Source organism: Leptodactylus fuscus, chromosome 2 (assembly GCF_031893055.1).
Source record: "Leptodactylus fuscus isolate aLepFus1 chromosome 2, aLepFus1.hap2, whole genome shotgun sequence".
NCBI classification, from domain to species: domain Eukaryota; kingdom Metazoa; phylum Chordata; class Amphibia; order Anura; family Leptodactylidae; genus Leptodactylus; species Leptodactylus fuscus.
This window is the reverse complement of record NC_134266.1, coordinates 270,079,964-270,102,340: the sequence shown is the minus strand read 5'-3', so window position 1 is coordinate 270,102,340 and position 22,377 is coordinate 270,079,964. Positions and strand designations below refer to the sequence as shown.

General features: G+C 40.0%; 1 protein-coding gene across 6 annotated transcripts in view; it reads right to left on the bottom strand.

The window, feature by feature from the left end:
- The window catches only part of TENM4 (teneurin transmembrane protein 4), a 1,026,741-nt gene that overhangs the window by 71,352 nt on the left and 933,012 nt on the right, over nt 1-22,377 (bottom strand). For all 6 annotated transcript variants that reach the window (XM_075266230.1, XM_075266232.1, XM_075266233.1 and 3 more), the window contains one exon: nt 9,217-9,402. In XM_075266230.1, coding sequence (XP_075122331.1) covers nt 9,217-9,402 — 186 coding nt within the window. The remainder of the gene's footprint in view (nt 1-9,216; nt 9,403-22,377) is intronic.

Sequence of the window (22,377 nt, the reverse complement as noted above, 5' to 3'; positions counted from 1 at the left end):
ATAAAAATGTTTCCCAAGAGACTGAAATTTTACTGTCTGTTTAACGCTTCGGGGGCAAGGATATGAACGAAGGATCCAAAAATAGCGCCCCCTCTGTTCATAGGTCATTTCTGGTACTGCAGTTCAGAACTACTCACTTGCCATTGCCAAAGCCGAAGTTGTTTATAGGGAAACGTTGATCTTTTTTCCTACACTGGACAACCCACTAAGGGTGCAAATTTTTGGGCTAACCAATGGTCAAGTTGATGACTGAGCCCTGAAGATGGACCTATGGGGAATCAGGATGTGGGCACACGAAAGGCACTGGAAAACTGACAGATACTTCAATGAGCTCCGAGACCCCCAGCTATTGGAGGACCATTACAAATTTTGGTAAATTTTGGAGTTAATGTTTGTTAACCAAGAGATAACTCTAGCGGGATCTTGAAGGAAATGGAGACTGGCTTGAGTGATCCATAAATTTTTGTCTGACTTGGCTAACTTTGGTAGGCACTTTGGTAGACACTAGTCTTCATGTTCTTGGAAGCCCTAGTTTACCGATGTCCAAGTGATGATCACCCCAGATCTAATTTCTGAGACCCTACAGTTCCATTAAATGGGAACTGTAGACCTCTTGGGTCCTCCAGAAGGGGAGCTCCACTCTCTACTCTGGTTTATAGACTATGGTCCCAACCGATGAAGCCCTAATGGAACAACCCCCTTAACCATAAAGACATTAGAGGACTCCCACCCAACGTAGAGTATTCTAGCAGGATCAAGTTGGGTTTCTTTAAGGGACCATCAAACATCCCATGCTGGACTAAGGAGTGATTAAGTTGGAATATAGGGGCAAAAAACAAAATGGGTTTGCTTTGCTGGTGCTGTTTCTTGCCATGACACCTCTACATTCTGGGACAAGATCTACCCGGAGTTTGTTGAAATCTTCCCAGTACTTTTCTATGATTGGTACTCCGGTGGGCCAGTTACATCCTCTAGTACTCTGGGTCAGTCTTTGGTACTGTTGTAGGCCACTCCCATCCTCTGGTGGGCCAGTCTGAAGATAGGATGGGTCTACCACAGTACCAGAGAATGAGACTGATCCAGAGTACTAGAGGATGTAACTGGCCCATCGTAGTATCAGAGGATGGGATTGGCCTACCAGTGTACCAAAGAACGAGATTGGCCCACCAGAGGATGTAATTGGCCCACCGAAGTGCCAGGTGATAGGACTGGTCTACTATAGTATTAGAGGATGTCACTGGTTCACCACTGGTTGGACATGCCCATCAAAGTACCAGAGGATCTGGTGGGCCCAGGCTCTAATGCAATAATGGTCCAGCAGAAGACCTTGGGAATTTCCTAGTGGGCCCAAGGAACCTAATACTGTTTCTATCCTATGTGGAAGAGATGACCCTTATAGTTTTCTATCACTTCTATAATGTGAGAGAAGCAAGGGTCCTGTGCAAGTTCTTTCCTGCTAAGCAGGGGTGGGGCTACTGGTAGTTGTATGGGCGGTCTCTAACACATGTACACTCATTGGCTAAAGAGGACCTTTGACCATCTCCAACTCATTGTCCTTCAATAGACTCAAGCGCAGTTGGAATTTTTTATTTTTCTAGCTAGTCTTGAGTTACCATCTCTTTCTAGTTTCAGTATAATTATGCTCTCTACCATCAAGTGGGCGGTCCTAGGCTGGAGCAGAAAGACATGGGACCGCCCATCTGACTCCAGGGACCATAACGGTTCTTAAACTAGCAAAATCAATATCTCAGGAACGGTGGAAGCTAGAGAAAAAATTCCAACTGCGCCGGAATCGGTGGAGCAGCCCCTATTGACGGATGCTGAGTTCTTGGAGTTGGGGAAAGGTCCTCTATGAATATCATCCAATTACTATGGTTTCCTTCCAGATGTGGAGGTGCTGGGGCATCAAAAATGCATGCTGAAGTTCTCCAAAAAACACAACGCACAAAAATGCAACATAAAAGGACAGTGTATGTTAGTCGTAGTCATGTGTTAGCAAATGCAATGGATTCAACAGGTAAAGCACAGAGACATGAGCAGTGTGTATTGAAGCCAATGGAAGAGCCATAAAAACCCAAAAACCAAAAAATAGAGTCAATGACGGCTTATCCCTTCCAGTTTAGTGTACATTAAACAGTCGAAAATTACGCTAGCGATATCATTGAGGCATGAGGGACACTGTACCTAAAGCCTCTATGACAGTCCAGGAAATGGCGCCCCTGAAGGTGACAGGTGCACATGACAGGGAGGATAGTAATAGATAACATAGCCATGTTAGTAAGCAGCGCTCAGATGGAAGAAGACATAACACAAGACAATAGGAAAACTCATACAATACCTTTCACTACCTTATCCAGATAGTGGGCTTGGGGAATAAAAGACAGGACATTTAAGGTAGGGTTGAATAAGTGCTGGGTGCTAGCCGGCGGTGCAGGGGCTACAAAAGCACAAAGGGACAGAAGAGAAGCCGTGTTATATAGCCATGATCTGCTGGAGACAGAGCAGGGTCACGGGAACACACAAACATGCACAGAGTCTGTAAACCTTTATGTGAAAGCATTCAGTAGAGAATCGGAAACTGCGTTCAGATTTCGGCCCTTGAGTACGGTAGTTTGCTTCTGCATGGGGAAAACGGCATTCCTTAAAGGGGATGTGGCCCCAGAACCAGCATATCAACCCAGCCCACAGATAGATAGGATAGGGTCGCCTGAATCATACAATGTTTTTAATTTGTGAATCGGAGTCTCCGTTACCAAGATATTGCTGTTTTTGTCATATGCAAATGAGCTCTTTGGAGGAATGGCGGCGCCCGTGTTGCTCATTTGTACACTTACAAAAATGCTAATATCTCGGCAACAGAGTCACCGATTCACGAGGGGAAAACATTGTTTGGTTCAGGTGACCCTAACCTATCTATCTGCAGGGCAGGGGGGATATGCTGAGGTCTGCGGACAGGCTCCCTTTAAAGAGATTATGGTTTAATTATTTGTTTTACATAATGTAGATCTCCAAAGTAATGGAGCCCATCACTAAGCAATGTTTCTTATGGCTTCCTTAAAGGAGTAATCCAGCCTCCAACAGCTCTGACCCAAACTACTTCTCTAAACGTCAGGACTGACCAAACCTATACAATGTGTTAGGCTTTATGTCTCCTAAAAAGGGGGGGGGGAGGATTCTCCACCACTACATACACCAATCTCTTTTCAGTCTTCGATAGACACCGTTGGAGTTTTTTCTTTAGCTCCCACTGCTCCTGAGCAATCAGTGCTGTTCTTTTCAGCACCCGATATGCTAATAAGGTTCTCTACGGTCAGGTGGGTGGTCCTGGACTGGAGCAGATATTCTGAGACCACCTACCTGACAGCAGAGAGTATAATGGTGCTGAAAGTAACAGAAATGATTGCTCAGGAATGGCTGGAGCTAGAGAAATAATCCCAACGGTGCTGGAATCAGTAGAGCGGAGCAAGGATGGTAAGAGTTGGAGTTGGTGGAGGTGGTGAAAGGTCTTCTTGACGTCCCGCATGTATCTATGGCCACATATTCAGTACAAAACCAGGACTCTACCGGCATCAATGGGTCACTACATATGACCAATCCAAACTAAGGACATGCATATCTATATGCCATCAGTGCTGGGGGTACTCCTATGTACAGTGTATAGTCATGGTCCTAGGTCATGGACTCCCATTGAAAAATCTGTAGATTTTTGTATTGGAAACCAAGGGTTACATGCACCAGGTCATTGAAAGTCCTGCTACGTGACTTGTATGGTTTTGGGGAGGTCTAAGTAATAAGGGTGTCCAATGTAATGAATATTTAAGGTCTAGGTGGTAACATGGGTGGTTGGTACCCATAGCACTGCCCAGGCTGAAGGGTCTACACAGCTTGCTAAGGAGCCTGTGCTTTCTGTAGAATCCAGTAGGATGGATATCAATGCCAATGGGGTTATGCCCTAAATAAAGGGGTCCCTGCATTTGTGGCTGGACCCCTGCACACTATGAGCTCAGAGCCCGGGTACCCATTGCTCCAACTGAAGTGACTCAGACCTTGCATTTCAGAAGTTGTCCAGTTTGCTCTGCACCACTAGTGGGCTCCACCTGCTCCTGTCCTCCACCCAAATTGTTGGGAATGGCCCGTGTCATTCATTGTCTACAATGGACAACTAGTCCGTCCTCCAGTGCCATGTCATGATATAGGGCAGTATCCTGTGCATGTGGGCGCTCTGTGTCCTTTCTACCCCTGGGCTTGTAACAGAGGCCTTATAACCATGTATCCACAAACTGAGGTTCAGCAAAAAACTAGAAAATATTCCTTCTGTACACATCTGATACTCCATTCACATCCAGAGCTGCATTCGAAATTCTACTGCCTGCAATAGCACTGTGCTTAGCTGTACTACCTCTACTGAACTACATACTAGGCAATGGCATGGTAAATATACCGTCAGTGACATAGTTATAGGGCAGTAGTCCGATCCCGCGGCTCTCTATGGTCATGGTCAGAGCATGCTGGGAGTTGTAGTTTCCTATCAACTGCAGATATAAAGGTTGGAGACCTACTATAAGGAGTGTGAAGGAATGGACTGCAACCAGGCGGAAGCACCAGGTACAATGGTGGATGGAGATGGGTGAACCTTGACCGATTCATTTTACCGAATGTTTGTAGGTTCATTCGCCCGTTTCATTACCATCTTGATCCAGAAGTGCTATTATACAGCCTGGGGGGTCTTCAGGCCCAACCCCATTGACACCTTCCTTCACCTCTCCTGGGCTCCTATGGGGTCCTCTATGGAGGTCTTCTGGCCTCCTGGATGATGTCATGGGTCACCATTTGTCATTTGTCCTCTGTGTCATGATGTCAGCACACCCCATGTGACCAGTAATTGCCCAGTGATCTGTGATGTCACCCAAGAAGCCGGTAGAGACAGTGGCATAATTAAAGTCTTGTGGGCCCCGCTGCAATCTTTTGTCCGGGGCCCCCTACCTCATCCATACAATGAATTCTTGATAGTGGTGGTTATGGGTGCTAAGGAGTTGAATCCACCTTAGTGTGGTTCGGGGTAATCTGAGGGTCTTCTTGGTTTATAGCTTATGGAATGATTTGTGCGGGCAGTGCTCAGCAAGCACATGGACCCCATTATAGTCTATGGGGTCCATGTGCTTTGACAGCACAGCGCTTGCGCTTACGACTGTATTCCGTCCGGGGGGGGGAGGCTTATGGGTTTATGGCTTATGGAATGATTTGTGCGGGCAGTGCGCAGCAAGCACACGGACCCATTATAGTCCGTGTGGGAACGGAATACATATGCTAGTGTGAACCAGGGGTAAGGCTCCTGGGCATCCTCTGCACCCCATCAAGTTACACCCTTGGGGAGAGGTCAAAAGCCCAGGAGAGGTGAAGGAAGGGTTTGTTATGTTTCTGCCCCTACCCCGGACCTCTGCTTATCATACGCTTGGGTCTGAGTAAAATTGTGATTTGTAGGTGATGAACCCAAAACCTTTTGAAAATTTGGACCGAACCACTTCCCTTGTAGTGGAGCTATACACTGTATCTACATATGGTACGTGCAGGTTAGGCGCACAACATCTCCCAGCATACAAGTCAACAGAATATATTCTACACATATTAAACCAGCAATTGATAGATGCAAACTGAGATCTGATGGAGTTTTTGAATGCAGCTCTGGATGTGACTGGAGTCTAAAATAATGCAATACACCCTCAGCATCTGTCCAATCAGACAGGGACAGTGATCCGCTACTACGCAGGTGATGCAGACTTGCTTGCACAATCCCATATTTTATGAATGCTTGGCAGTCCTATAAAGGCATTACAAATGCATTAAGCTGAGCAGCAATGGGACATTAGGTTTTTTTTTTTCTGGCTGTAAAGCAGACGAGGCAATGACACGAATGCACATAGAAAAAACGAGGGGAGGGGGAGGGGAGGCCATGCAGGTAGACACATTACACAAGGACAAGGAGAAAGCTTACTGCAACTTTTAATATCATTCCCAGTCAATGTCCTTTCATCTGTGCCGATATTACTGACTTTTATTACTTTTCGCTCTTGTCATCGCTCTGCCCTCCTCTCTGTGACGGTTATGACTTTGCCAAATTGTTTTTACATTCAATAAATTTATCCAGCCAATTCCATAGGTAATAAAATTTACAAGGTCAGAGAATATGCACCGATCAGGAATGCAATCAATGCGCCTCGGCGGAAACCGCGAGCAGGTAAGGGTTAACGGAGGTGAGAAATTCAGCAAGGGAACGGTGTGGAGTCTGGCGCTGAATGGATGGGGCTGCTTAAAGGGGCATTCCAGTTTTATCAAAAATCTAAGGCCGCACGGTGCAGAAAAAAAGACAAAGTGAACGAGATTTGATTTACGCTCATTCATAAATTTTTTCAAAAAGACGGTGTTTTTGGAAATGGTAGGAGGTTGTAGAATCGGGGGCGTTGGCCCTATAGATTTAATAGGGGAAGACAAATACAGCAAAAACTTTCTGCACTTTGTTACTTGGGGCTTTAGCCTAAAAGGGGATGTCCATAATTTGGACCAAACTCACGAATGGGGTGGATGTAAAAAAATAACCCAAAAACAAAAAAACCCCCAGAAACTAATCGGTCTCTGCATTCATGTGAGCCTCTCGGCTTCAAGCACGAGATCACTGGAACCAAACAATGGAGTATCGGATCGGGCAAGTATGTCTTTTTGGTTTTACACCCACCTCAGCCACCTCTTAGTTTGCTCCAAATCCTAGACATCCCCTTTAAAGGGTGTAAGGATAAACCTGACCCTATAACAGCTGCCCAAATCCTAGACATCCCCTTTAAAGGGTGGAAGGATAAACCCTGACCCTATAACAGCTGCAAACAGCGCCTCCAGCTCAGGAGAACTCAATGCATTAGATGGTCCGCAGATTGAGAACCATGTAATACCACATGTCACCTGTAGTGGCCGCTATGAGGCTTTACCTACTGGTTTCATCTGATCCAAGCAGGTCCTTATTTAAAGAAGAGGTTGCAAGTATTTTAATCGTAAAAAAGAAATGTTCTGAAACTTCTGCTTACTTGAAGTCATGTTAAAAAGTGGCAAAACTTCTTGTTATATAATGTATAAGTGTTATTTACATAAATCTGAAAACCCCTTTAAGGACATGCCAACTACATGTAAATATAAAGGTCTGGCACCTTGGACCTCTATCCATGCCCAGAATTATTAGGACTTGGACTAGGACTTGGCACAGAAATCAATGTGTTATGGAAAGCTATGAATGCTTGAAATTATAATCAGTCTTGAGGTTTGTTTGAGACATGGGGTTGGGGGTAGTCCAGCTGCTGGGACTACAGTAACTTCCAAAATAAGTGACCCCCTACTTCCAATTATGATGCACTTCATCATCAATTAGGGATGCATTCCAGCAAGGGCAACAATTATTGAGATTGGCATGGAAAATGCCTGCCTTGATAAATTTGTTTCAACTCCTCACCATTTTTAAGATCTCTTCTTGCTGCCAGTAGATAGCAACCCTCTCACTGCAAAGTGTTTGTTACATTGTAGCAAAATATTTGGACAAAAAAAGAGAGACAAGGGTTGAGTATTGCCTACGCTGGATACAACTGTAACAAACACTTAGTGAGAGGTCTAAAGATCTAATACTTTTTAGCTCTCTAATAAAAACATTCAATAAAAGCAAGCAGATATCTTAAAGGGGATGTTTCACCTCCTCCTCCAACTCCAACTCAATACATCCTTCAATAGTTTCTGATTCACTGATTCTGGTACAGTTGGAATTTTCTTTCTAGCCCCTACTGTTCCAGAGTAATCATTGATGATAAATTCAGCACAATTATGCTCTTGACTCTCAGGTGGGCGGTCCTTAACTGGAGCAGAAAGTCAAGATCCGCCCACTTGATAGTGGAGATCATAACTGTGCTGAAACTTACAGCAAGGATTACTCGGGAATGGTAGGGGCTAGAGAAAAAATTCCAACTGCACCCGAATTTGTGGAGCAGCGACTTTTTAGTGATGTTAAGAGTGGGAGTAGTTAAAGGTCTTCTTTAAAAATGGGCACAACTTTAAACACAAAGTCTATTAGTTGCAGAATAATTTTAAAGTGAAATAAAACTGGAGGACCTCTTTATGAATCAGAATTAGAGTAGTAGATGGATAAAGAATGTATGTACTTGCATATTAAAAAACTTTAAAAAAAATAGACAATTACTACATATGAAAAAACTAGAAAGGAAGTTACACACAGACTCATACACAATGTGAGGCACTATGGTAATGTGAAAGTCATGAATAACTATGACCAGTGATGTTATGGACAACTAACATCAGGATGACAAGGGTCCATAACAACAATGGAGTCCATGAACAAGCAGAACCCTCAAAAAATGGTTTTCCTTTTGGCCCCTTGGTGATAAAACTCCAGTGTTCCTCATGTCAGAATCTCCTATTCAGACAAAGTTGTCCATAGGAAAGTTCTATGTGCAAAAGTTTCCTTACACGAGAATACTAGAACTGAGAAAACCAACCCTTATACAACAAGTACCACAGACTTATACTGTATCTGAAAACATATGGTTTGGGAATATGGGGTGACAGGCCTTCAGGACATTTTTCATCCTCTTCATTCAAAGAGCAAAAAATTGGGGGTTTGTCTGGGATATGAGATTATCTTTGTGTAACAAATTAAAAAAAAAAAAAATCAGGGCTCATTCAGGAATTGAGATTATCTTTATGCAATGAATTGAAGAAATTGGGGGCTCGTCCGGGATTCGAGATGTTCTAAAACCACCTGAAGAACCAAAATAAGTCGAGTCATCCCTATACTCTAAGCTATAGAGAAATTCACCATAAGCCACCGGTTGAAATGGATATTATGTTATGAAGGATAAACAGTCGCTGCGGACTAGTCATAAAACCAGACCAGTAGGTGCCTCTGAGTAATGACACATTTGAGGACACCTTATCAATAGCCCCAATTCATCTCGCAGCTATTCGATTACTTTTCTACATCATAATGTTTTTCCTAATCACCAAATGAAAGGACATTTTGTTAAAATCCAATATGAAGTAATGATGTCAGAACTGAAAACCTAAGACGAAGCCGCACATGCCGCACAGAGGCCCCCTTGCTAACGTTTAGCATGCCTTTATCACTAAGGAACATTAGTTTTTTCATAATTTTTTCCCCACTTGTCCTACCAATAGTGCAGTGCTCTCCATTCCAGCCGGGGCTACATTCGCACTTCCCATCTCGACAGGTCCCATGCTCATTACAGCGCGGGTGGCATGCCCTCTGGTCACAAGCCGCCCCCATCCAACCCTCGTCACAGCGGCAGCTTCCTCCGATGCACATACCGTGGCCACCGCAATCGGATGCACAGATTTCTGCAGGATAAGAAAAACAAGTTAATTAATTACATGGTGTAATTGAAATGGTGTGATCAGCTGAAATACTCTGTACTGCTGAGAGACTGCACGATCCATTATCCCTCTCAATCTAGAATGCCAAAATTAACTCCATTTCCCTCCTAATATCATGACATTACCCTCAAATGCAAACTTACATTCCTGAACATCATCACGTAAGTGGACACTGCCTAGCACAAAACTCTCCTGAAACACTCTGTGCTGCTGCTAGACCCTGCTCCTCTCACTATCTAACTGCCACACTTGCATCACCTTCTTCACTCACATAGTGAAACTACCACTGTCATATGCACTGTCCTCAATATAATCATTTAAGCAATTAAAAGGGTCCTTTGACCACGTCCAAAAATTCCACCCCTTAGTATATATCAATAGCTGCCATTCCACTGATTCTGGCGCAGTTGGAATTTTTTCTCTAGCCCTCACCATTCCATAGCAATCAGTGTTTTAAATTTTAGCAGCCGATATGCTAATTAGACTCTCTACAGTTGATTTTGAACTGGAGCAAAGAGTCAGGGACACGCCCACCCGGTAGTAGTTAGCCTAATTAGCATACTAGACAACAAAACTTTCTGCAGCTGTTGCTCAGGAATGGTGGGGGCTAGAGAAAAAATTTCAACTGCGTCGGAATCAGTGGAACGGCGACTATTGAAAGCTGTAAAGAGTTGGAGTTGGTGGAGGTAGTGAAAGGTCCCTTTAAGTCTCATTCCTGAGGTACTCTACATTTGGTAAACCCTTCTCAAACCCCCATCTGATCTTTGTCACAGCCTTGTCTTTGCGAACATAATCACACATTTGGATAGGTCGCTGCTTTCCAGAAGATAAACCTATATAGAGCATTTCCTTAAACACTCTGTGCTTCTGTGGTGTTGTACTCCGACTAATATCAAACTCTCAGTTATTTCACATCACGACACTGCCCCCCGCGCTCCCAGGAGCTAGCAATCACAGAGCCATAAAAACCTACATGTTGTTGAGCAGCTTTGCTTTCTGTACAGACAAAATGCTGGAAACAATCGATAGAGAAGAGGAAGATTACAAAAGCCGCCACTTCCCAAAACAAAATTTGTTTTCTTGCGCTAGAGGCAGAAAACAACTTCAGAGGACAGACATAAGATGACGGACGACACTTCACGAGAGACTTGAAGAGGCCGAGAATATACAGAGGGAATGAGCTGGAGATATTACCGGCGACCTACACACACAACAAGGAGTCAAACACAAAAAGTGTCCTTAGGTGACCCCCAAGGCCAAGGTCATGTTCCCGGAGCTGAAGGAAGTTTTTGGAAGAGTCAAGCTGACGTAGGAACATAGTACACCCCCAAAACAGTCCAAGGAACATAGTACAACCCCAAAACAGTCCAAGGAACATAGTACAACCCAAAAACAGTCATAAGTTCATAGTACACCCCCAAAACAGTCATAGGTTCATAGTACACTCCAAAAACAGTCATAAGAAAATAGTACACCCCCAAAACAGTAATAAGTACATAGTACACTCCAAAAACAGTCATAGGAACATAGTACACCCCCAAAACAATCATAGGATCATAGTACACCCCAAAAACAATCATAGGATCATAGTACACCCCAAAAACAGCCATAAGAACATAGTACACCCCAAAAACAGCCATAAGTACATAGTACACTCTAAAAACAATCATAGGATCATAGTACACCCCAAAAACAGTAAGAACATAGTACACCCCAAAAACAGTCATAGGAACATAGTACACCCCCAAAACAATCATAGGATCATAGTACACCCCAAAAACAGCCATAAGAACATAGTACACCCCAAAAACAGTCATAGGAACATAGTACACCCCAAAAACAGTCATAGGAACATAGTACACCCCCAAAACAGTAATAAGTACATAGTACACTCCAAAAACAGTCATAGGAACATAGTACACCCCCAAAACAATCATAAGAACATAGTACACCCCCAAAACAGTCCTAGGAACATAGTACACCCCAAAAACAATCAACAATTTTATTAAGACCATGAACCAAGAAATAGTCACTGTGAACAAGTCTATTGCACCTATGAAGAACCCAAGATGTCTGTACACTTAAAGGTAATGTGTCACCAGAGAAAAATACATGTATTTATATAAAACACATTTTTTTAACAATTTTTTTTTTGTGTGTGTGTAATTTTTCTGTTATTAACTATATGTGAAAATAAGAACAAAATTCAGCTATTTTCACTCTGGCCACTAAACCTAATAATAGAGGGGTACTTGCCAATTCTATAGGCTTTTTACAGCAGTCATCTCATTTAGAACACAGACAGTATTACAATGGAAGATAACACCTTTACCCATAACACCACTGACCTATCCATTCATCCACTACTGACAATAGATGTCACATTTTATCTCCTACCCCCTAGAAAACTCTCTCATAGTCGGCTGCCGTCTACGGCTATGAGACTGCAGTAAAGTAGATCACTAAATGCTGTGATAAGGCAACTCTTAGAAAATAGACTATAGTAGCCTTCAAATTTGGGCACCATTATTGCGTTAAAGCCAGGGCCCACCAGAGGATCCTCAGGTAGACCAGTCCGACATTGACTCAATGGCGAAGGGGATGGTACCAATAAGGTATGGCGAAGGGTCACAGATTTTGCCTCTACGTGGCCCATTCATTGGGCCCACCAGTTGATAAGATTCTAGGAGCCCACCCTCCAACTTCAAGGAGGCCTAGTCAATACAAAGGTATGGCGAGGACTAAGGGGAACCAATGTTTTTGTTTCTTTTTGTTTTATGGGCCCATTTGCCCCTTTGGCTTATTATGTGACCCACCAGCAAAATGACTTGTCGGTGGGGACATCAATGAGCGTTACGGCCGGATACCTCTCCATTGTCTGCCAGCAAAAAAAGAAGGAGAAGAAGAAAAGAAGAATTCCTGTTGCTGGCTAATCCTTCCTGACAATAAGAATCTTATAAGCAGATTACAAGGAGAGAGGAGAGGAGAGCGAGGACGGGCCGGGCTGCTGAAGGTCTCTTCCCATGATTGATTCCACTATTTGTTGTCTCATTCTGTCCCCGTAAAGCTTTTGTGCCAGGAAAAAATCCAAAAGGGGCCGATGCGTGTGTGTGCGGGGGAGGGGCGGGGGAAATCTCTTCCGCAGAACGTTACAGAAGTCATATTTAATTAAAAACTGGTTAAGTGTGAAAACAATGCAAGAATAAATGACTGATAAAGCAGCCGAGTGCTACACAGGCCTCGCCGCCGCTTGTTAACCTGCCAGTCTGACGGAATTTCATTAATTTTGGCAGCTTCTTTTTTTTTTTTTCTCTCCCATATTAGATATTCTGGGTATAGATTGTACTGCCTGGTGAGTGTCTGTAACACAGCGCAACAGGGGGAATGTATATAGGGGAGAGTAATATATAGCATAAGGGCGAAAAAGTATATGGCAACACAGAACAGGCGGAGGAGGCAACAACACAATGGTATGGGGATAGTATTGTATTTGTATATGTTGTACAGTATTCTAGGAAAAGTATTCTTTAACATAGAGCGTAGTATTATAGTAGTTATATTCTTGTACATAGGAGTAGTATTATAGTAGTTATATTCTTGTACATAGGAGGTAGTATTATAGTAGTTATATTCTTGTACATAGGTGCGGTATTATAGTAGTTATATTCTTGTACATAGGAGGTAGTATTATAGTAGTTATATTCTTGTACATAGGGGGGCAGTATTATAGTAGTTATATTCTTGTACATAGGAGTAGTATTATAGTAGTTATATTCTTGTACATAGGAGTAGTATTATAGTAGTTATATTCTTGTACATAGGAGTAGTATTATAGTAGTTATATTCTTGTACATAGGAGCAGTATTATAGTAGTTATATTCTTGTACATAGGAGCAGTATTATAGTAGTTATATTCTTGTATATAGGAGTAGTATTATAGTAGTTATATTCTTGTACATAGGAGCAGTATTATAGTAGTTATATTCTTGTACATAGGAGCAGTATTATAGTAGTTATATTCTTGTACATAGGAGCAGTATTATAGTAGTTATATTCTTGTACATAGGAGAAGTATTATAGTAGTTATATTCTTGTATATAGGAGTAGTATTATAGTAGTTATATTCTTGTACATAGGAGTAGTATTATAGTAGTTATATTCTTGTACATAGGAGCAGTATTATAGTAGTTATATTCTTGTACATAGGAGCAGTATTATAGTAGTTATATTCTTGTACATAGGAGCAGTATTATAGTAGTTATATTCTTGTACATAGGAGCAGTATTATAGTAGTTATATTCTTGTACATAGGAGCAGTATTATAGTAGTTATATTCTTGTACATAGGAGCAGTATTATAGTAGTTATATTCTTGTACATAGGAGCAGTATTATAGTAGTTATATTCTTGTACATAGGAGTAATATTATAGTAGTTATATTCTTGTACATAGGAGTAGTATTATAGTAGTTATATTCTTGTATATAGGAGTAGTATTATAGTAGTTATATTCTTGTATATAGGAGTAGTATTATAGTAGTTATATTCTTGTACATAGGAGCAGTATTATAGTAGTTATATTCTTGTACATAGGAGCAGTATTATAGTAGTTATATTCTTGTACATAGGAGCAGTATTATAGTAGTTATATTCTTGTACATAGGAGTAATATTATAGTAGTTATATTCTTGTACATAGGAGTAGTATTATAGTAGTTATATTCTTGTACATAGGAGTAGTATTATAGTAGTTATATTCTTGTATATAGGAGTAGTATTATAGTAGTTATATTCTTGTACATAGGAGCAGTATTATAGTAGTTATATTCTTGTACATAGGAGCAGTATTATAGTAGTTATATTCTTGTACATAGGAGTAGTATTATAGTAGTTATATTCTTGTACATAGGAGTAGTATTATAGTAGTTATATTCTTGTATATAGGAGTAGTATTATAGTAGTTATATTCTTGTACATAGGAGCAGTATTATAGTAGTTATATTCTTGTACATAGAGGTAGTATTATAGTAGTTATATTCTTGTACATAGGAGCAGTATTATAGTAGTTATATTCTTGTATATAGGAGTAGTATTATAGTAGTTATATTCTTGTATATAGGAGTAGTATTATAGTAGTTATATTCTTGTACATAGGAGCAGTATTATAGTAGTTATATTCTTGTACATAGAGGTAGTATTATAGTAGTTATATTCTTGTACATAGGAGCAGTATTATAGTAGTTATATTCTTGTATATAGGAGTAGTATTATAGTAGTTATATTCTTCTATATAGGAGTAGTATTATAGTAGTTATATTCTTGTACATAGGAGCAGTATTATAGTAGTTATATTCTTGTACATAGGAGCAGTATTATAGTAGTTATATTCTTGTACATAGGAGGTAGTATTATAGTAGTTATATTCTTGTACATAGGAGTAGTATTATAGTAGTTATATTCTTGTACATAGGAGCAGTATTATAGTAGTTATATTCTTGTACATAGAGGTAGTATTATAGTAGTTATATTCTTGTACATAGGAGCAGTATTATAGTAGTTATATTCTTGTATATAGGAGTAGTATTATAGTAGTTATATTCTTCTATATAGGAGTAGTATTATAGTAGTTATATTCTTGTACATAGGAGCAGTATTATAGTAGTTATATTCTTGTACATAGGAGCAGTATTATAGTAGTTATATTCTTGTACATAGAAGCAGTATTATAGTAGTTATATTCTTGTACATAGGAGCAGTATTATAGTAGTTATATTCTTGTACATAGGAGCAGTATTATAGTAGTTATATTCTTGTACATAGGAGTAGTATTATAGTAGTTATATTCTTGTACATAGGAGCAGTATTATAGTAGTTATATTCTTGTATATAGGAGTAGTATTATAGTAGTTATATTCTTGTATATAGGAGTAGTATTATAGTAGTTATATTCTTGTACATAGAGGTAGTATTATAGTAGTTATATTCTTGTACATAGGAGCAGTATTATAGTAGTTATATTCTTGTACATAGAGGTAGTATTATAGTAGTTATATTCTTGTACATAGGAGCAGTATTATAGTAGTTATATTCTTGTACATAGGAGCAGTATTATAGTAGTTATATTCTTGTATATAGGAGTAGTATTATAGTAGTTATATTCTTCTATATAGGAGTAGTATTATAGTAGTTATATTCTTGTACATAGGAGCAGTATTATAGTAGTTATATTCTTGTACATAGGAGCAGTATTATAGTAGTTATATTGTTGTACATAGGAGCAGTATTATAGTAGTTATATTCTTGTACATAGGAGCAGTATTATAGTAGTTATATTCTTGTACATAGGAGCAGTATTATAGAAGTTATATTCTTGTACATAGGAGCAGTATTATAGTAGTTATATTCTTGTACATAGGAGCAGTATTATAGTAGTTATATTCTTGTACATAGGAGTAGTATTATAGTAGTTATATTCTTGTACATAGGAGCAGTATTATAGTAGTTATATTCTTGTACATAGAGGTAGTATTATAGTAGTTATATTCTTGTACATAGGAGCAGTATTATAGTAGTTATATTCTTGTATATAGGAGTAGTATTATAGTAGTTATATTCTTGTATATAGGAGTAGTATTATAGTAGTTATATTCTTGTACATAGGAGCAGTATTATAGTAGTTATATTCTTGTACATAGAGGTAGTATTATAGTAGTTATATTCTTGTACATAGGAGCAGTATTATAGTAGTTATATTCTTGTATATAGGAGTAGTATTATAGTAGTTATATTCTTCTATATAGGAGTAGTATTATAGTAGTTATATTCTTGTACATAGGAGCAGTATTATAGTAGTTATATTCTTGTACATAGGAGCAGTATTATAGTAGTTATATTCTTGTACATAGGAGCAGTATTATAGTAGTTATATTCTTGTACATAGGAGCAGTATTATAGTAGTTATATTCTTGTACATAGGAGCAGTATTATAGTAGTTATATTCTTGTACATAGGAGTAGTATTATAGTAGTTATATTCTTGTACATAGGAGGTAGTATTATAGTAGTTATATTCTTGTACATAGGAGTAGTATTATAGTAGTTATATTCTTGTATATAGGAGTAGTATTATAGTAGTTATATTCTTGTATATAGGAGTAGTATTATAGTAGTTATATTCTTGTACATAGGAGCAGTATTATAGTAGTTATATTCTTGTACATAGGAGCAGTATTATAGTAGTTATATTCTTGTACATAGGAGGTAGTATTATAGTAGTTATATTCTTGTATATAGGAGGTAGTATTATAGTAGTTATATTCTTGTACATAGGAGTAGTATTACAGTAGTTATATTCTTGTACATAGGAGTAGTATTATAGTAGTTATATTCTTGTACATAGGAGTAGTATTATAGTAGTTATATTCTTGTACATAGGAGTAGTATTATAGTAGTTATATTCTTGTACATAGGAGTAGTATTATAGTAGTTATATTCTTGTACATAGGAGTAGTATTATAGTAGTTATATTCTTGTACATAGGAGTAGTATTATAGTAGTTATATTCTTGTACATAGGAGTAGTATTATAGTAGTTATATTCTTGTACATAGGAGTAGTATTATAGTAGTTATATTCTTCTACATAGGAGTAGTATTATAGTAGTTATATTCTTCTACATAGGAGCAGTATTATAGTAGTTATATTCTTGTACATAGGAGTAGTATTATAGTAGTTATATTCTTCTACATAGGAGTAGTATTATAGTAGTTATATTCTTGTACATAGGAGCAGTATTATAGTAGTTATATTCTTGTACATAGGAGTAGTATTATAGTAGTTATATTCTTGTATATAGGAGTAGTATTATAGTAGTTATATTCTTGTACATAGGAGCAGTATTATAGTAGTTATATTCTTGTACATAGGAGCAGTATTATAGTAGTTATATACTTATACATAGGATGTAGTATTATAGTAGTTATATTCTTGTACATAGGAGTAGTATTATAGTAGTTATATTCTTGTACATAGGAGCAGTATTATAGTAGTTATATTCTTGTACATAGGAGTAGTATTATAGTAGTTATATTCTTGTACATAGGAGTAGTATTATAGTAGTTATATTCTTGTACATAGGAGCAGTATTGTGGTAGTTCTATTCTTTCCAGTCCAGCATGCAATAGGGCTTTAAAGCAGAATGATGAATCTATAATTGCTGTGTGATCTCTCAGGTTGATATACTGCTTAGCACATGGCAAATATTCAATATTTCATTAATTATCTGCACAGCTTGGCGTTGTGACAATGAACTTACTCTTCCTCCGTGTTCCAATCCCACATTCATGTATCTAATAAACTATAATCCCTGCCTTGTCGTCCTAAATCGATAAGACAATGCTTATTGAGCACTACAAAAAAAAAATCCCCGTGAATAGATGTCCAAGTGCACACATATGAAAGGATCGCTCCTGTGAAGGAGATTCGTTGCCAGGGGCCGTGATTGGCTTTTGACCTTCCTCCATATCAAGATCTGAAAAAAGCACTTGTCCTTTGGCAGTTACCACAAGGGGCCAATATAGCAAGGAGGAAGCTCGGCCTGCAAGAAAGCTTTTCAGCTTTTTTACAAGGATCCAGGAGGAGGCCTCATTTTTCCCATTAAAGTCACAGATTGCACATTTGACCTCTGACAAGGCTGTGAAAACCCCGGCAACTGTATAAGATTAAGGAAAAGGCTAAAAATAAGAAGTCTCTTGAGTGGCCGCTTCTGCTACAAGACGGCCTGGGGAGGTCGCTTTATTTTTGGTGCTCATTGCCTTCGTGTTAGGCCGCGGGTCTTTGGTGGTGGATGACGTAATTGATCTGCAATGGGCTTGCCCTAACTTTTTAGGTAGGCATATGGAAGTTTTTGGAATTGGCCCATTTAAGGTGAGTTTACAGGGACAATTTTTGTTGTCCAAGTATCGAAATAGGCCAAGAGTGGTTCATTTGAGACTGGCAGGGGGCAATTGTACACGTGACATGGACCAGTGGACACCACTGCATGATGGCCATTATGGGGGTAAAAAATGTTGCCCCTAAGGGCTAGTTCAAAGGGGCATAGAGGGGGAGCGTAATCAACGTCATAATCCGCCCCCTCACCATGGTGGTCTAAGGAGACCACCAGGCTACTTTTTTCCATGAGCGGGAACAAAAACAAAAAAGAAGCGGGCTGCCCTTTCTTCAGGCGGATTCCGCAGTGTCCGCAACCTCCGGAGTCGGCCCATTCATTTGAGCCTACTCCGGAGGGGGAAGCCGCGACCGAGTTTTGACCCGAGAGTGATGTGGCTCCCCGAGTCACTCATGGTGCCCAAATCCTCGCTTCCGCTCCCCTTGTGAACTAACCCTAATGCTTTAGGGAATTGGGCCAAAAAAGAAGGATCCGAGTGCACACGGTCCAATAAAAATGGTGTAAATACGTAACAAAAATAGAAATTCAAAAATTCTAAAAATAAATTTTAAAAAAATTCTATTAAGAAATAAATTAAGTTCCGTTGTGGGGTTTTTTCGCCATTTTCCTGTACAACTTCCGAACGTCTCTCTGTTTTGTAGAACGCTAGCTGACTTCTCATCTACGGAAGGCGATATCTGCACACAGATGGGACTTTCGCTGTGTAGGCTTTCCACAATCCATTTGTCCTGTACCTCATGCCCTGTAAGCTGATGTTACCGGCCATCTGTTAGTATTTTTTAGATGTGAATTAGCCGTCAGTTTATAGACCATTATTGGAAAAGCAGCCAGTGAGGAATGAAACGCGACACACAACATGATTAAGCCGGGTGATATGGGTGTACGCAGGAAGGAGGCGGCCATAGTATCTTCAGAGGAGAACTTAAAGGGGTTCTTATTATTGAGTATATAATGGTGACTTCTCAAAGGACTAGTGATAGAGTTACAAGTAAATATGTTCTCTTCAGCTATAGGATAGATTTTCAGTGTGCACTAGATCAATATGGGGCCATCTACATTGCATTGGGCAATATTGGGGGGGGGGGGAGTCCTAGATCCTGGAAACCCCAATCTAAGCAGGTCAGTAATTAGAGAGGTTGTTGTACCCTTAACTCACCATATACTATATAACAAACTATGTAACTATAAGAATAAGTGTTGACCACTATACTGTCCTAGACCCCCGGGGATATCAGATATTAATGCATTACCATCCCATACCTCCAGGGATGTTACGTATTATCTATAACCACCCTAGTCAACAAAAGATATCAGATATTGACCTATACCAGGGATATGACATAGTAACCCAAAATCAATGTAGGCCTCCACGGATATTAGATATTAACCCACAACCACTCTAGACCACCAGGGATATTAGATACTAACCCATAACCATCCTGAAGCTCCAGGGGTATTATATATTACCTATATCCCCCTTAGACCACCAAGGATATTAGGTATTAATCTATAACCACCCTAGGCTTAGTGACAAACCATCCTAGACCACCAGGAATATTAGACATAACCACCTTTGAACTCCAGTCATATTGAACATTACCCATATCCACCCTACACCACTAAGGATATTGGATAGAAACCTAATACCACCCTAAGGGATATTAGGTATGAACCCGAAACCACCCTAGACCTCTAAGAATTTTACATAGTTACACATAGCAATTCTAAACTTCCAGGGATATTAGATATTAACCCATAGCCACCCTATACTCCAGGGGTAGAACATATTAGCCATTTTCTCCGTAGACCACCTGGGATAGGATAATGAACCTATAACCACCATAGGCCATGAAGGATATTAGATATGACCCATAGCCACCCTAGACCACCAGGGATTTCACATATGAACCCATAACCACCCTAGACCTTTAGGGATACTACATATAACCTATAACCTCCCAAGACCTATAGGGATTTCACATATGAACTCATAGCCACCCTAGACCTCCAAGGATATCACATATGAAGCAATAGCTACCCTAGACCTCCAGGAATACTACTTACAAACTAAAACTTCCCAAGAACTATAAGGATCTCACATACAAACCCATAGCCACCCTAGACCTTTAGGGATACTACATATAACTTATAACCTCCCAAGACCTATAGGAATTTCACATACGAACCCATAGCCACCCTAGACTTCCAGGGATATCACATATGAAGCAATAGCTACCCTAGACCTCCAGGAATACTACATACAACCTAAAACTTCCCAAGAACTATAAGGATCTCACATACAAACCCATAGCCACCCTAGACCACCAGGGATATCACAAATGAACCCATAACTACCCTAGACTTCTAGGGATACTACAAATAACCCATAACCCCCCTAAATCTCCAGGAATAATACATAAAACCTATAACCACCCTAGACCTCCAGGGATAACACATATGAAGCAATAGCCACCCTAGACCTCCAGGAATACTACATATAGCCAATAACCTCCCAAAACCTATAGGAATTTCACATACAAACCCATAATCACCCTAGACCTTCAGGGATACGGAATATAACCACCAACCACCCAAGACCACTAGGGATATTCAATATTAACCAATAACAAGCCTTAAAATTCAGGTATATTTTATATTAAACCCCAACTACCATGGATAGTGAATATCAGTATTAATCCCTTTATCAGCCTAGACCCCTAGATATATAAGGACTAGGATGGAAAATGTAATGGTGACCAATGCACTTAGAAAACCACTTTTAACCACCAAAAGCAAACCAAACTTTGGGTGAGAAAGAGATTGGTAAACCCAAAAACGCACCAGAATTCTGCAATTTTTTAAAAATTTTTTTATAAATCAGGCCGACAAGTACGGAGACAATGGCTGATTTAACCGTCACTGGTCACCTTCCATCTCTCCCATCAGACCTCCACATATCAGGGCCTAATATTCTTTGGTTCATGCCACACAATACACTATATCGTCATCTCATCACAGAAATCTTTTAGAGAAGACAGATTCGTGACCTTCCCGTCTGGGCCTATGTTTATTCATCTTGAATATTCACTTGAAGCCCTCCTGGAGGACATGACGCCTCCTCTGGAGAGCTTCACACCCTCAAAATGAAAGCTTTACGACAAGAGGAGGTGTGAATATCACCCGGAGACTGCGTGTGCGCCTGTGCGGCCGTGTCCTTTGGCATCACATGAATTTAACATGAGATTTCATTTGCAAAGTTTGGAGACCTCAAAGCCCCAGGGGGGTTCCTCGGCTTCATCACAAGTGTGGGTTGATCAATGAGATATGACAATGTCTAGAAAGATACATTAGACACACAGTGGGAACGCCAGCACATGCACACTGCTAGCGGTTGGAGTTTATCCATCATCGCTTATATAAGAGGCAGTATCAGATTTAAGCTCTGTTTAGTCAACCGGAAAGATTGCGCTTAGATGACGGTACGGTAAACGGAGGCTTCTGGGTCAGCGAGGGAAACAGCTGTCAGGATGCTAATGACTGCAAAACAAGCCTGAAAAAGGCGTGTAAACACGGAGGCGTGAAAAGAACCGCCAACAAGCAGATGTTATAATGCGAAAAATCTCAGCGCCGTATATGCAATCTGTAATGGGACCCATTGGAACCCTTCAGGAACCAAATCCTACACCCTTGACGGGAGAATTTACTTAGTAAACATGGGGCCTCTTTGGCCAAAGATGAGCCACGTTGTCCTACCGGTGCCCCACTTGCCACATTTTACGTAAGTGGGGGAATGGCTCAGTCCAACAAATTTACTATAAATGGGGTCAGAAATAGGGTTGAGCCCATCTTGAGATTTCAGGATTGATTTTAAAATCGGATTTCCGATCATTTTCCATGATCGTGAAATTTGCTCGATCGCCAATCGGGATCCAATCTTTCCCGATCTCGATCGCTCAACCGTAATTGTATATTATATATTGGGTGGGGTTGAGCCGAT